The sequence below is a fragment of the Phytophthora infestans genome, genomic scaffold (genome assembly GCF_000142945.1).
Source record: "Phytophthora infestans T30-4 supercont1.7 genomic scaffold, whole genome shotgun sequence".
NCBI classification, from domain to species: domain Eukaryota; phylum Oomycota; class Peronosporomycetes; order Peronosporales; family Peronosporaceae; genus Phytophthora; species Phytophthora infestans.
Window position 1 is genome coordinate 4,188,740 of NW_003303752.1, and position 12,778 is coordinate 4,201,517.

The following is a 12,778-nucleotide window of genomic DNA, read 5'->3' on the forward strand; positions in this document are numbered from 1 at the left end:
ACCATTTTTAAAGATTTGGAGAGGTTTTGATTCTGCAACGTGGTCGTCATTACCAGCATGGTGCTGGGCAGGTACTGCTTCGATGAGGAGGATTTTTCGGGGGAGACGTTCGAGGTGGGGACTTTCCTGGAGGACTGCCGTACACACAGCCCAATGGAGACCATCCATCAAGACCTAAAGCAGTTCCAGACGGCGCTAGAGAACCAGCTTGTTGCTATCATCAACGAGGACTACGCGGAATTCCTTCAACTTTCGTCCAAACTCAAGGGCGTGGATGAGGCCGTGTCCAGCGTACGTGCACCTATCTTGGCGGTGCTTAAGCGAGTGGACGAAGTGCAGAGTGCTATGGTGCGTATCTTTTGATAACGAGAAAAACTGCCGGTCTTCTTAAACTGACGACGTGTATCTTAGATCGCTCTGCAAAATAAGATGCAGAAGCAACTACAAACGGCGAGAGAACTACAGCAACAGGAGAGCAATCTGCAGCTCAGTATTCAGATCTCACAGAAGTTGTTGCTCCTGGAAGAGTTACTAGAGATCGAGTCGCCGGCAGATAGTGACGAGGAGCAGAGCTCGGGTAGAGATGGAACAGTCGACTCGGACGAGGACAGCGACGACGAGTTTGAGAATTTCGATCGAGTCAAAAAGAGCCTCAACACTATGAGTACGGCCGAGAGCTGTGCGAAGCTAGAGCGCGCAGCACAGATTTTTGTCCAGCTGGATCTCGAGTTCATGAACGCTATGCACCTTAACACAATCCAGGTATACTTCAGCTCGGTAGCTAAACTATGTAAGAGATGCTGACAATACGTGGTGTGTAGAGGGAGGAGAAACGTCTTGCAGCTATTGAAGAAACGCTTCTCCATCGACTGGAGACGGAATTCGCGACGGAAATCTTTCCCGATACATTTTACAACCGTGACCACGCCATCAGTGCACTGACACTAAGCTACTTGCTGCGAGCTTATGTACTTCTCCACAAGAGTAACATCCCCGAAGAAATGATCGGACGTCTGCTTGTCCAGCCTTTTGCTGAAGAAATTTTGACGCGGGGTAAACTGGACGGTAGAGTTCGTGGTTCTTGTGAAGGTTTGCCACAGATTTACGAGTCCATTGTGGACTTCATTACCAGCAAGTTTGCGGACACTCTTGCACTATCTGTTTGTCAAGGAGAGAGCAAGTGTTCAGTCGACATTCTCGGGAACGCAATCTGGAAACCTTTGCAAGAGATCTTGGCATCAAAACATGGAGTAATTTTTCAAGCTGCGGACCCTGACCGCTTCCACCAAAGCTACACCATCAGTATGCGCTTTCTATCGGAGATTGAAGAGCGTTTCTGCAAAACGGAGATCATGAAGATCCGATTCCGAGCACACGAGAGCGTAGTGGAGTTCAAGGAGAAGTGGAATATCGACGTGTACTTCCAGCTGCGAGCGTCGCAATTGGCGTCGAGCTTAGAGAAGTCTTTCGGTGTCAAACGTGACGAACCAGCAACACCAGACTCGCTAAACAGGACAGCCAACTCAGTTGACACGTCAGCGTTAGTTTTCGAGAACTCGAAACGCCTGTGGCAGGTATCGCAAGACTGCTGGAGCGAGCGAATCTTCCTGGCACCACTGCTTCCCAATTTCTGCAAGCTTTGCGTCCAGCTTTTCACGTATTATATTGACATTTGGAAAGAACCGCTGTTGAATACTGTGGCGATGATAAATACCGGGAACAAGGTGGATTTTGCCACGGTGCCGCTTTATTTTCTCACTACCGACGAAGATTTACTGTTTGCTGGAAGCGATTTTCACGTCCTGTTCAAGAAGGTAAGTGCTGCCAACGTTGATTTAGCTAGAGTAGTTGGTGGCTAATTGTGCTGCTGCTCGTCATCTCAAACAGATTTCTCAAGATCTCCTCGCTATCGTTAAGACTCACGTTGATGGCTTCACGGACGACAGTGAAGTTTTCGTGACTGAATTGTTCCAAGAGGTTGGTTGATCTGGTGTGAGAATCGCTATAATTTGCCTAGATCAAGGTTTTAATGACTTGTTTTTTGTTGTAGCCGCTTGCATCATTGGCTGAGCTGGAGGCTAGTTGCTGGTCTACAGCAGTGACGATGGTAGCTGCAGGCTGTAAAAAGGTTCTGCCTGCTATCCGGTACGCTCCAACTAGTCAGCTGAGTGGGCCATAAAGCCATCGTTAACCTTGTTATTTGCTGCAGCACTGTGAAGGGTCAGTATCAGATGACAAACAAGCCTCCTCCAACGGCCCCGTCGACCTACGTGTCCAACATCATTCGGTACAGCAGCTTTTATCTCGTAGCATATTGTTCGCTCAACTAATCGCTATGTCACACTTAGACCAATGCAGGAATTCTTGGAGAAGTGGGGCGTTCACTTCGATGCAGCCAAACGACAGCAACTGTTGCAGGCCATTGTGGAAGATGTCTGCGATGTGTACTCCAGCCTGTCGTCGGAGCTACTGAGGTCGGCATTGGAGCTCGAAGAATCGCTTAAGAGCCGAAAGCTGCAGCGACACTCTGGATCCAGCTCCACCCTAACCAACAACGCTGTTTCCGACACGGAGAAGATGCGAATGCAGTTGCTGCTCGACCTCCAAAAGATCCAACGGTACGTAGCTTATATTGTTGCATAGTGTGGCTAGTCAAATGATGCTGATTCTAGCTGGACGGATGAATAGGGAGGCGGCGGCGCTCGGGTTGGACGTGACGCTATGTAGTGGACTGCAGACGGCAATCGCCAAACTGTCGGAATCAGTTCGCTAAAGTTGAAGCTTTCTGGTTGGCTGAAAAGGTAGTGACGAAATGCGATAAAGGTTTTGGTTGGACGATAATCTATGGTGTCAGTTGAGTGCGTCACAATTCAATTTCTGTAACAATGGAGAGCGGCGGACACTGGAGCGTGTCGCTCTGGCGATGGAGCTTATGCATGACCATGGCATCGCTGTCGCTGTGGAAGATTGTGGAGCTTGCAGCGAGCGGCAATGCATCTCGTGGCGGCAAAAAGTCCAAGAAACAGAAGTACCTGGCCGGATTTTCGGGCTTGGTGGGCAACACACCGCTTATAGAGCTTACCAGTCTGTCCAAGGCCACGGGATGCAAGATTCTGGTACTATCAAGTGGATTAAATGATGCTACGATGTGCGGCTGACACTTTTGTTGTCGAAAAGGCGAAAGCGGAGCTCTTGAATCCAGGTGGGAGCTCTAAGGATCGAGTAGCAAAGGGAATCGTGGAAGATGCTGAGCGTCGAGGTCTTCTCAAAGAAGGAGGGACTATTATTGAGGGCACCTCTGGCAGTACGGGTATCAGTCTGTCACTAATGGCTCGAGGTTGGTTGTCTGGTGTCTTGAAGCTAGCCATGTCAACAGCGGCATGTTGCTAACGTTGTCGTCATTGTCGATAGCCCGGGGATACCGCTGCGTTATTGTGATGCCCGACGATCAAGCAAAGGAAAAGAGTCAATTGCTGGAGCAGTTTGGTGCTGAAGTCGTGTTGGTAAAGCCGGCGTCGATCGTGAACGCTAAGCACTATGTGAATGAGGCCAAGCGTCTGGCACGTAACACTGAAGGTGAGCAGTAGTCCCTGCATTTTATGGATGAGCACTACAACGCTGACTTACTTGCTTAAAACGTAATATCTAGGAGGATACTTCACCGATCAATTTGAAAACACGGCCAATTTTGACAGTCACTATGCCACGACTGGCCCTGAGATTTGGCGCCAGACTAATGGAAGTGTGGACGCTTTCGTGATGGCTGCAGGTAGGTTGCTGTTGCTCGGCTTGTACAATATCGCTGTGAGTTACTCATGCATTGTGTTGCGTTTGGGTTGAAGGCACCGGAGGCACCATCGCTGGAACGTCGGCGTACTTGAAGGAGCAGAACCCAAACGTCCAGGTGTTTCTTGCTGACCCACCAGGATCCAGTCTGTACAACAAGGTAGCTCTTCTGCGTTGGCACGAAAGCTTAAACTTTTTTAATGATCGTGCTTGCCGATGCTCCTATTAGGTTCGAAGCAACGTGTGCTACGCTCCCCAGCAGGCTGAGACCAAGGTGCGGCGACATAGGTAAGAGCAGTTAATATCTTTCGATACAGTACTGCCCTATGCTAATAAGTTTTGCTCATGCTCTCTCTTGTCCGCCAACCGTAGATACGATACCATCGCAGAGGGTGTGGGCATCGACCGCTTGACGGAGAACTTCATGCTGGCTAAGGTCGACGACGCCTTCAAGGTGACCGATCAAGAGATCGTCGAAATGTCCCGTTTCCTGCTACGTGAGGAAGGCATCTTCGTGGGTAGTTCAAGTGGACTCAACTGTGCTGCTGCCGTTCGTGCCGCGCGGAAGCTCGGTCCTGGCCACACCATTGTGACGGTCCTGTGCGACTCGGGACAGCGCCACCTCACCAAGTTCTGGAACGAGCAGCATATCCGTGAGGACTGGCAGCTTGAGCCCACGGCTACGCACCTCGAGTTCCTTGACGGCTCCATAGGGCAGCCGTAGGGATAGCAATATCATTAGAATTCCCAATGGTTGTTGACAACTGTATTCGTTTCGAAAAAGATGAACGAGATCTTTCCACGGATTTTCTGTGTTTCTATTGGGTAATAGAATTATTCAGCGGAAGCATGATTGGCTGTAATTGAGATTGTGCCCTTTCGAATCTTGTCGGGAATGACGTCCAAGAGGTGCAAGGGCCCGATCACTCTGAGACCTGCTCGCCGTCGAACACCCTGCTACCATGGCAACCTCCACTGCCCCCATCGCTATCCCTAGCCACGTCCACCCGTTAGCCTCCGATTTGAGTCCGCGCGGTGTAGATCTGGAAGGACGACTGGACCTGTCTCTTGGTACGTTCAGTACTATTGAGACTATCGTCTTCACGGTGCTGACTGCGGTGTTATCTGCCTTTAGATGCTCTCATCAAGGAGCGCAGGAAGGAGCACAAACTGCTGAAGAAGCAGGATGATGCGAAGAAGAGCAAACAGAAGCCTCAACCCGCTGACAAGAGAAAAATGGCTAAGCAACAGAAGCCGCAGCAACAACAGTCGAAGAAGGTTTCGACCGTAAAGATCGGCCAAAAGGCCCAGCGTAAGGCCCTGGTGAACAAGAACCGTGGCTTGCCTACTCTGTCTGCGACTGCCAAGGACAAGACGACCCAGTCCAGAACCAAGACGAGCATTGCTGCCACCACGGCGAAGCTACGTCGGCAGATGCGAGCGGAGAAAGTCAATAACTCTTCTTCTGACCGCCTCGTTGCTTCGAAAGGCACCAACAAGAGCAACACCGCACATCTATCGAAGAAGAAGAACGCACCTCAACTGACGAGAAAAGTATCATCTCCCGTGCGTGTGGTGCAGCCGAAGAACAGCAAGAAGCTGCAGGCTCCCACGAAACAGCTCAAGGCGCAAGCGAAGCCACTAGTTCATGTTCGACAGGTGATGCGGACGAATAACAAAAAGGCCAAGCTAAGCATTACAATCACAGGATCGAAGAACTCCCAGAAGCGACAAAAGGCTGCTACGAAGGTTTTACTTCCGGGAAAGCTGTCGCAGGCTCTTGCGAAGAAAACTTCTGCAGCGGCAAAAGTGGTGAAGCGCGCTAAGAACCGAAAGGCGAGTGCGGCAAAGACCGTTAAGGTTGTACGCAAAGTACCTGGCAAGGGGAAGAAGCACTGAGCTGATGACCAAGGCCCTCTATATTCCGTTTCTCTTCGACATGAATAACATTTTGTACCAATGCCAAAGTTGTCGACCTCCTTTCGCTATCTTGTCCACGATGAACTTTGGCTTTCTCTCTATTGAGACGAGTTTACTCGAGTTTTAAACGTCGTAGCACAGTGTCACGGCCTAGCAGCTCAATCGTATCACCAAGTCCAGCACCGACATCCATGCCCGTCAAGTAGTAGCGAATAGGCATCAGCACCCTGTACATAATTCCACAACAACCACAGTTAGAGACTACAATCCAGTAGAACATGGTAGATTATCCTTGCAACTCACTTCTTCAGCCCCAACTTTCGGCTTTTTGCAACAACCTTGATACTCTTCGTGATATGATCCTGCAGAGTGGCAACATTCACGTGATTAGTTGATGCAGATCAATAGCGGGAACAAAACATGACGCACTGGTGTAAACTCTTCATCCGAAAGATTGCGCAGGTTTGCACTGACATCCGCTACAAGCTCGGGTGTGCTCTCATCGATATACTTGGCCTTCATTTCTCGTGCGACCGACGAACTGAGATCGGGCTCAGTGAAGAACGGGACACAGAGGGGACCGAATTCAGGTAATGCACTCACGCGTTCCTGGAAATAAAGACGAAGCATGAGCACGAATTGTCCGTATTGAATGCACTTTAGGGAAAGCTTTACCTTCATCAGATCCATCGCTCGCCACACGTAATTTACACCGAACTTCTCGACTAGGTCAGATGGAGTGGAGGATACGCCTACTTCTTCAAAAGACGATGAACACATCGACACCACATCGTTCACGACAGCTAACTTGTGCTCGTCAGTTGTGGTTTCCTCGGCAAACAGCGCGCGCACGTGACGAGAGTTAATCCAGCGGAGACGATCGACGTTGACAACTGACCCCGCTTTGTTCACGTGATCGATAGAAAACTTAAAGCAAAGATAACATGAGCGTCAACATTCAATAAGAGCAAATTGAACTCATAGCGTTGCGTACGTGTTTCTCCAGCTCGTTCATCTGGAAAATCTCTTGGTTGTTGCCGCCAGCGGGGTTCCAGCCCAAAAGAGCAACAAAATTTACAAGGCCACTTGGGATAAATCCCTTGTCCTGTACAATAAAAGTTGAGACGATGTCAATAATTGGATTCTGCTGCGTGGATGCGACAATGATACGACAAACCCTGAAATCCTCAACGGCGACGTCTCCCTGACGCTTTGACAGCTTCGAGCGGTCTTCATTTAGTAGAAGACCCAAGTGCGCCCACTGGAGCCACATCAAACACAATCAGTAAGTTTCTTCCTAACCAACAAGTAGCTACCACTTACAGTTGGAGCCTCATACCCCAGGGCCTTATACAAGATAACGTGCTTCGGCGTCGATGGCAGCCATTCTTCACCACGGATAACATGAGAAATGCGCATGGCATGGTCGTCCACCACGTTGGCAAGGTGATATGTCGGATAGCCGTCGCTCTTCATGAGAACCTGGTCGTCAATACCGGCGTGCTCGAACTGCACGTATCCTCGCAACAGATCTTTCACAACCGTCTTGCCATCAGGAATTTTCAGCCGAATCGTGTGTGATTCTCCACGAGCCACTCGCGCTTCCACCTCCTTCTCATCGAGACCGAGACACGCACGGTCGTACATTGTCGCCTCGCCATGACGCGTCTGGGATTCACGCAGCTTTTGCAGACGCTTACTCGTACAGAAGCATCGATAGGCGTGGCCATTCTACATTTAAGACAGTAATTAGTGCATTCCTACAATATTTCCAACTTTTTCTTTCCCACCTCAATAAGTTTCTCGGCTGCCTCTTTGTAAATCGAAAGTCGCTGCGACTGAATGTACGGACCGTGCGGGCCACCAGCGTTTGGACCTAACACACAGCACACCTCACTACTATTAGCAACCTTTCAGTACTTGCATCATGCCCTTGTCCACTCACCCTCGTCCTCCTCTACGCCACACCACTTGAGGCTGTTCACAAGCGCCTCCACCGATCCTTCAACTTGACGCGTCTGTACGCAATAGCCACGTTGTGAGTACGTGGGATGCCGTTAAAATAGCAATAAAGCAATATACTCGCTCATACTTTATCCGTATCCTCAATACGCAGGATAAACTGTCCTCCGGAGCTCTTGGCGAACAGATAATTAAAGAGCGCAGTGCGCAGACCGCCCAGATGCAAGTAACCGGTGGGGCTCGGAGCGTAGCGAACACGCACAGCTGACTTGGCTTTGTCTGGTTCAACAGCGTGGGAAGAGCAGCTTCGCAAAATCAAAGCTGACGGCCGCAGCGGCACGCGGGCGCGCAGACGAGAGAGCAGCAGCATACCAGCCGCACGAAAACACAAAAGTGACGTTAAAAGACCCTATCATAACATTTGCTATTCGGTTTACAATAATTCGGTTACAATATTAAGCACTTCAACTTCTTAATGACCAATGGGTTTATCGTTTCCTTCTTCAGCTTGGACTACGACAACAGGAGGTAGAGTCATATTCCACTTTTCCTCGATTGCCCTCTTGACACGAGCGTCGGTGTCGTGGCTGCTGATGATTTCAGCTAGGAGTTCGTTCATAAAGTCCTTCAGTGTAAAACTAAATGAGGCGGCATTCATGGCTTTGACAACTTCTGTCAGCAGCTCATCCAGTGCCAAAGGACTCTGAACATCTTGCTGTACTATTCGCTCCATAGCGGGGAATAACGCAGATATTAAAGCTCGTGCTCGGACGCGAAGAACGTAGGCGCCAACATCCACTAGTCCTCGTCCAAGACAAGCATAATCCAGAGTTGACTCGTTACAGTCCTCGTCATCATAGCCAACTACCTCCACGAAGGAGTTGTAGTCTTTCGGCTCAGGGAATAGCCCCTTTTCCGCTTCTACTATGCGCAGAAGCACCTTAAGAGCCTGAAGTTGAGTTTCTTTGGACACGAATGTAGCATTGTAAGCGCCTCCATCCTTACCACGGTGTGCATGAGTGATGTTCACTCCTCCAAGAACCGGTCGAACGATGTCAATGGCTTGCTCCAGTAGTCGCAGGTATACAATTTCGCGCTGCCATAGAGTGGTCCACGAGGCGTCATCTGGTATTTTATTAAGCGCAGCGTTAGAACTTCGCGCGTTTTGGACGAACTTAAGACGATCAGCTGCGTAGTCCACTGGGTCGGAAGACAAGTCGAAGCGCTGAGCATAAGGGTTCAGCATGTAGTCCACAGTTTCATCAGTAAGAAACAGTGGTGCATTTGCTGCCAGTTCAGACAAACGAGGATGTTTGTAGCCAGGGGTCTCGTCAGAAATAATTGAGTAGCCGTAGGCGATTGCAGCATAGTCGTAAGCTCCGATTGTAGTCATAAAGAAACCATGATTTTTCGCTTCGTCCTTAGTCAGATCCGAGAAGATATTCACCGGCAAATAATCCATGATCGATGTCGATAATCCGTGTTCGGCAACGAATGCAGGGTCTCGTAGCTGGTCACGTAAATAAGCTGATGAGCCGGCAAAGTTGTGACGTAAACCGAGAGTGTGGCCCACTTCGTGCATGACAATATCAGCAAAGTGTTGGGCGACAAGTCTTTTAGGAACGAAGCCCTGTTCATCTCCAGTGACTGAGCTCAGCATCATCCAATCAGCTTTGTGCTGGTCTTCATGAGCGAGTCCACAAGACCGACTTTGACCTGTGCGAGTGTGTTGGAACTGCGCGTTTGCTTTCAATACTTTTGCGTTGTCTCCGTTACTATGTTCACTTCGGGCTCGTGGTGGGTCTACTAGTGATTTCATGTCGAAACTGAACATCACTTCATTGAAAAACCCATATTCGAAGACAATATCGCTGTGCAAGATCTCCCCAGATCGCGGGTCAGTAATAGAAGGGCCGTAAGCGTAAGTCTGCTCCGATATCATAACCGAGATGCTGTTGTACCGAAGATCTCCAAGCCGGTAATCACTCGGCCAGTCGCTGTCTCCTGGAAGCACTGCACGAATTGCATTCGGGAAACCAATTCTCTCAAAAGCAGGGTTCCAGGCTTTCACACCAGTAGCAAAGGCTTCTCTCCATTCCTTCGGTACGGATGGATCGATATAGTACGTGATTGGGTTTTTCGTCGTTTTTCCAGAGCTGTCCAGCTCGAGTTTTCGACGATGAATGACGGTCATCTGAGGATCCCATCGATGGTAGCCATTGCCGTCGCTGATCTCTTGATCAGTCAGACTGTACTGACTGTATCGTTTGGAAAAATAACCCACTCGATCATCTGCCACTCGCTGCGGCATGATCTCGTCTGGTAATAAACCAATGGCATAGTTGACCTCCATGACTCCAGAGGGAAGCTCATACTCGACAAAGAGCATTGTGTTGCGAGCAAAAGACTCTGACGGGCCATCGAGCGCCGTGAAATCAGACGAAGCCAAGACAGACGACACGAAGAATCCGTTCGAGAGGAATAGATCTGACGGAATGTAATACGCGTCGTCCGTCTCCGCGTAAATAGGCACTTTAGTATTGAATCCTGGCCACTGACTATCGTCAAATATTTGCTGGAGTTCATCGGCTTTGTCTCCGTGCAGACTAGCGTAATGGTATTCCTGTACAAGCTGCAAATGCCGCCCGTCAGCAGAGAACTCGAAGTGGAAAACGAAATCGTTGGTTTCCAGCAAGATGCCACCTCTTTCTACGCCAGTAATCACAGGAGCAGCACGCTTCACAACAGTCGGATACACAATAAATGAAGAATTCCAGTGCTCTTTGCTGATGACGAAGATAGCTCTCTCACCCGGGTAGAACTGCACATCAAAGAAGGGCACCACATGTCCGTTTTGGACTTCTTCACCTCCAATAGTTTCTAGACTGTCAATGTCGACTGAAGTACCATCGCCAGTGTCAATAGTTTTTGAACTGGAATGATCTCGCGAAAAACGAGCAGCCAGTCCGATGCTTACCCCCACAAGCAAAAGGAAGAGCACGGTCAGAGAAGCTTTTTTTACTTGTCTTCTTCTTCGATCAGTATCGAGAAGGGCCGCTGTATCGTGCTCCGAGGTTTGGTCATCTGAGCTTTCTACTACTGTATCACGCGGTGTTCCAAGCTCGATGTCAACTTCATCTTCGCTTTCGGAATCAATCCGGAAACGAGGTGAATCAACCACTTTGGCCATCTGGCCGACAGAGTTCCAAGTCCAGCGCGCTACCAAAAATGAAGTGTCACTCGCTGAGAAAAGGGTAAAGTGGTTTCACAATGACCTCGACACTAAGTTATTCTTGTTGCTGCTGAAATCGAAGAACTAACGAAACCACCACTTGCTCGATGTCTTCACTTGGAAAAAGATCTGAAAATTCACAGGGCGATCGCTTCATGGATGCTAGAAACTTCTTCCGGCGCTGGTTTAGTTGGGACGCCAACTGTGCCTTCGGTGTACCATGCGAAAGCACTTTCTCGTCCTGGAGCTGTGCTGATATCCATTGGCGTAGCTTCAGGTCAACACGGTGAAGTACACTGTGCTGCGTTGCCAAGCGATCGATGCGCTACATGTAAGGTACACAGCTGACAATAAGGTGCTGACTTACTGACAAAGAATCAATGTTGCGTATTACCTGCTGCGCTTCTTCCATTTTCTTTTCAAGGTGAACCAAGCGCCGCTCGTTGAATTTATTTTCAGCTTGCTGTATCAATGTGTTCACCAACTCCTTGGCATCAGAGATATCACCCATTCCATCGAACTCACAGGTGTTTACTTCCCACAAGTTTTGATCTCCATTCGGGGGCTCGAAAGCAGCCTCCGTCCGCTGAAAAACCTCATCAGGAACTCGTGTTTTTTTGTTCCGACCAGCATTTCGCTCGCGACAAATTTCTGTAGGGGTGTTCACAAAGAGAATAGCGAAGCCGCAGGTCTCTAAGCATCACGAATAACATGTTAATAACAGTATAAACTGGCTGGGAAAACTTTCTTACGCTCTACGGCGAGTTGATAGAAGCGCTTGCGCTGACTGCGATACTGGAAATTGTCATCAACAAGCAGCACCAGTTGAGACGCACTCCCAGTGTCCCCGACTGGTATCTTGAGGAGTTCCTTTATACGTCTGGAAACTTGCACCATCATTTCTTGCTGACAGTACTTCCACTGGTCAGGATCGAACTCGACAGTGCTTGTAGCCATTTGCTCGTAGAGATCGTCGAAGGAGATCCGCTCATACAGCCTTGACAGAGTAGTGCTACTGGCCACTAGATGCTTTACCAGCGTCGTTTTCCCAGCGCCAGGAAGTCCGCTCATGAGCACAAGAACAGCGTCACACGATCTCCCAGCCATTGGTTTACCAAAAATGAAAGATTTTAATACTAAGATGATCCTGCTCCTATTAAGTCGCGTGATTTCATAAATACCAGCGTAGATAGCCCTGTTACAACTCTTCTAGTTCCCTGTTTGTCAACCCACACGGCCATTATCTTCTTGAAGCCATCAAAGCAATATTACGACAAGAGCCCCCACCTCGTCCGCAAGCGTTCTCGAGCACCAGTCGCTGGTTGTGTCTTGGCTGTTGAGTGGATACTAAGACGACGATGTTGCTGTCGAGGACTCGAGTCAATCTCCCGCTTGGAGCTACTTCCATTGTTCCCGTTGCCTTGTACGTCCCTCTGGGGCGTTTCGTCCACCTGCTGCCGCTTTTTGGCGCTTGATTTCCTCGCACGCCGCCGAGTCTCTTGTTCCTCCTGAATGGCACTCTTTGCTATTAGTCTCTCTTGGTTTAAAGGCGTAGATTGCGTCCTCACCGTTTGCTTCCTGTGTGTCAACACGTCGACGCGGTGCTGGAGACGCCGCAGTTCGTGCTGTTGGGCTCGATGTAGCTGCCATTTGCGCCACTCGCGAGGCACATCAACAGCCACAAGGCGCAAGACGAAGGCCAGCACAGGCAGCAGAACGTTGAACAAGAGACACATGAAGCCGAAGCACGCCACGAGCTCCACCGCCAGCGCGTACAGCGTCTCCATACTTTCCTTGTTTTCAGCCAATCGTTATGCAAGATAAGCAGCGTAGCGATGCACGGAACACTGTAGTAGGTTATTATCTTAACGTTCTCTG

The 12,778-nt window shown here is 49.5% G+C and overlaps 7 protein-coding genes across 7 annotated transcripts; 3 read left to right on the plus strand and 4 right to left on the minus strand.

Moving 5' to 3' along the window:
• Positions 1–57: 57 nt before the first annotated feature.
• Positions 58–2,773, plus strand: PITG_22763 (conserved oligomeric Golgi complex subunit, putative; the record flags this gene model as incomplete). The annotated part of the gene is made up of 8 exons (XM_002999220.1): positions 58–348; positions 412–762; positions 822–1,814; positions 1,888–1,977; positions 2,051–2,145; positions 2,210–2,287; positions 2,349–2,618; positions 2,689–2,773. 8 exons carry the CDS (start codon positions 58–60, stop codon positions 2,771–2,773), a joined length of 2,253 nt encoding a protein of 750 aa, XP_002999266.1.
• Positions 2,774–2,885: 112 nt separating this feature from the next.
• On the plus strand, positions 2,886–4,510 carry PITG_22764 (cysteine synthase, putative; the record flags this gene model as incomplete). The annotated part of the gene is made up of 7 exons (XM_002999221.1): positions 2,886–3,116; positions 3,178–3,337; positions 3,412–3,576; positions 3,650–3,769; positions 3,843–3,946; positions 4,016–4,074; positions 4,159–4,510. 7 exons carry the CDS (start codon positions 2,886–2,888, stop codon positions 4,508–4,510), a joined length of 1,191 nt encoding a protein of 396 aa, XP_002999267.1.
• Positions 4,511–4,748: 238 nt separating this feature from the next.
• On the plus strand, positions 4,749–5,685 carry PITG_22765 (uncharacterized protein; the record flags this gene model as incomplete). Its single annotated transcript, XM_002999222.1, has 2 exons — positions 4,749–4,857; positions 4,922–5,685. 2 exons carry the CDS (start codon positions 4,749–4,751, stop codon positions 5,683–5,685), a joined length of 873 nt encoding a protein of 290 aa, XP_002999268.1.
• A 133-nt stretch (positions 5,686–5,818) lies between these two features.
• PITG_05649 (glutamyl-tRNA synthetase, putative) lies at positions 5,819–8,038 on the minus strand (the record flags this gene model as incomplete). The annotated part of the gene is made up of 10 exons (XM_002999223.1): positions 5,819–5,933; positions 6,010–6,068; positions 6,136–6,315; positions 6,382–6,633; positions 6,701–6,811; positions 6,884–6,967; positions 7,030–7,437; positions 7,497–7,582; positions 7,652–7,724; positions 7,799–8,038. The coding sequence occupies 10 exons, from the start codon at positions 8,036–8,038 to the stop codon at positions 5,819–5,821; spliced, it is 1,608 nt and encodes a 535-aa protein (XP_002999269.1).
• A 305-nt stretch (positions 8,039–8,343) lies between these two features.
• Positions 8,344–10,858, minus strand: PITG_05650 (uncharacterized protein; the record flags this gene model as incomplete). The annotated part of the gene is made up of 3 exons (XM_002999224.1): positions 8,344–8,388; positions 8,441–10,530; positions 10,603–10,858. The coding sequence occupies 3 exons, from the start codon at positions 10,856–10,858 to the stop codon at positions 8,344–8,346; spliced, it is 2,391 nt and encodes a 796-aa protein (XP_002999270.1).
• A 97-nt stretch (positions 10,859–10,955) lies between these two features.
• On the minus strand, positions 10,956–12,007 carry PITG_05651 (uncharacterized protein; the record flags this gene model as incomplete). Its single annotated transcript, XM_002999225.1, has 4 exons — positions 10,956–11,225; positions 11,295–11,593; positions 11,653–11,735; positions 11,817–12,007. The coding sequence occupies 4 exons, from the start codon at positions 12,005–12,007 to the stop codon at positions 10,956–10,958; spliced, it is 843 nt and encodes a 280-aa protein (XP_002999271.1).
• Positions 12,008–12,168: 161 nt separating this feature from the next.
• Positions 12,169–12,687, minus strand: PITG_05652 (uncharacterized protein; the record flags this gene model as incomplete). The annotated part of the gene is made up of 3 exons (XM_002999226.1): positions 12,169–12,228; positions 12,328–12,408; positions 12,469–12,687. 3 exons carry the CDS (start codon positions 12,685–12,687, stop codon positions 12,169–12,171), a joined length of 360 nt encoding a protein of 119 aa, XP_002999272.1.
• Between the last annotated feature and the right edge of the window lie 91 nt (positions 12,688–12,778).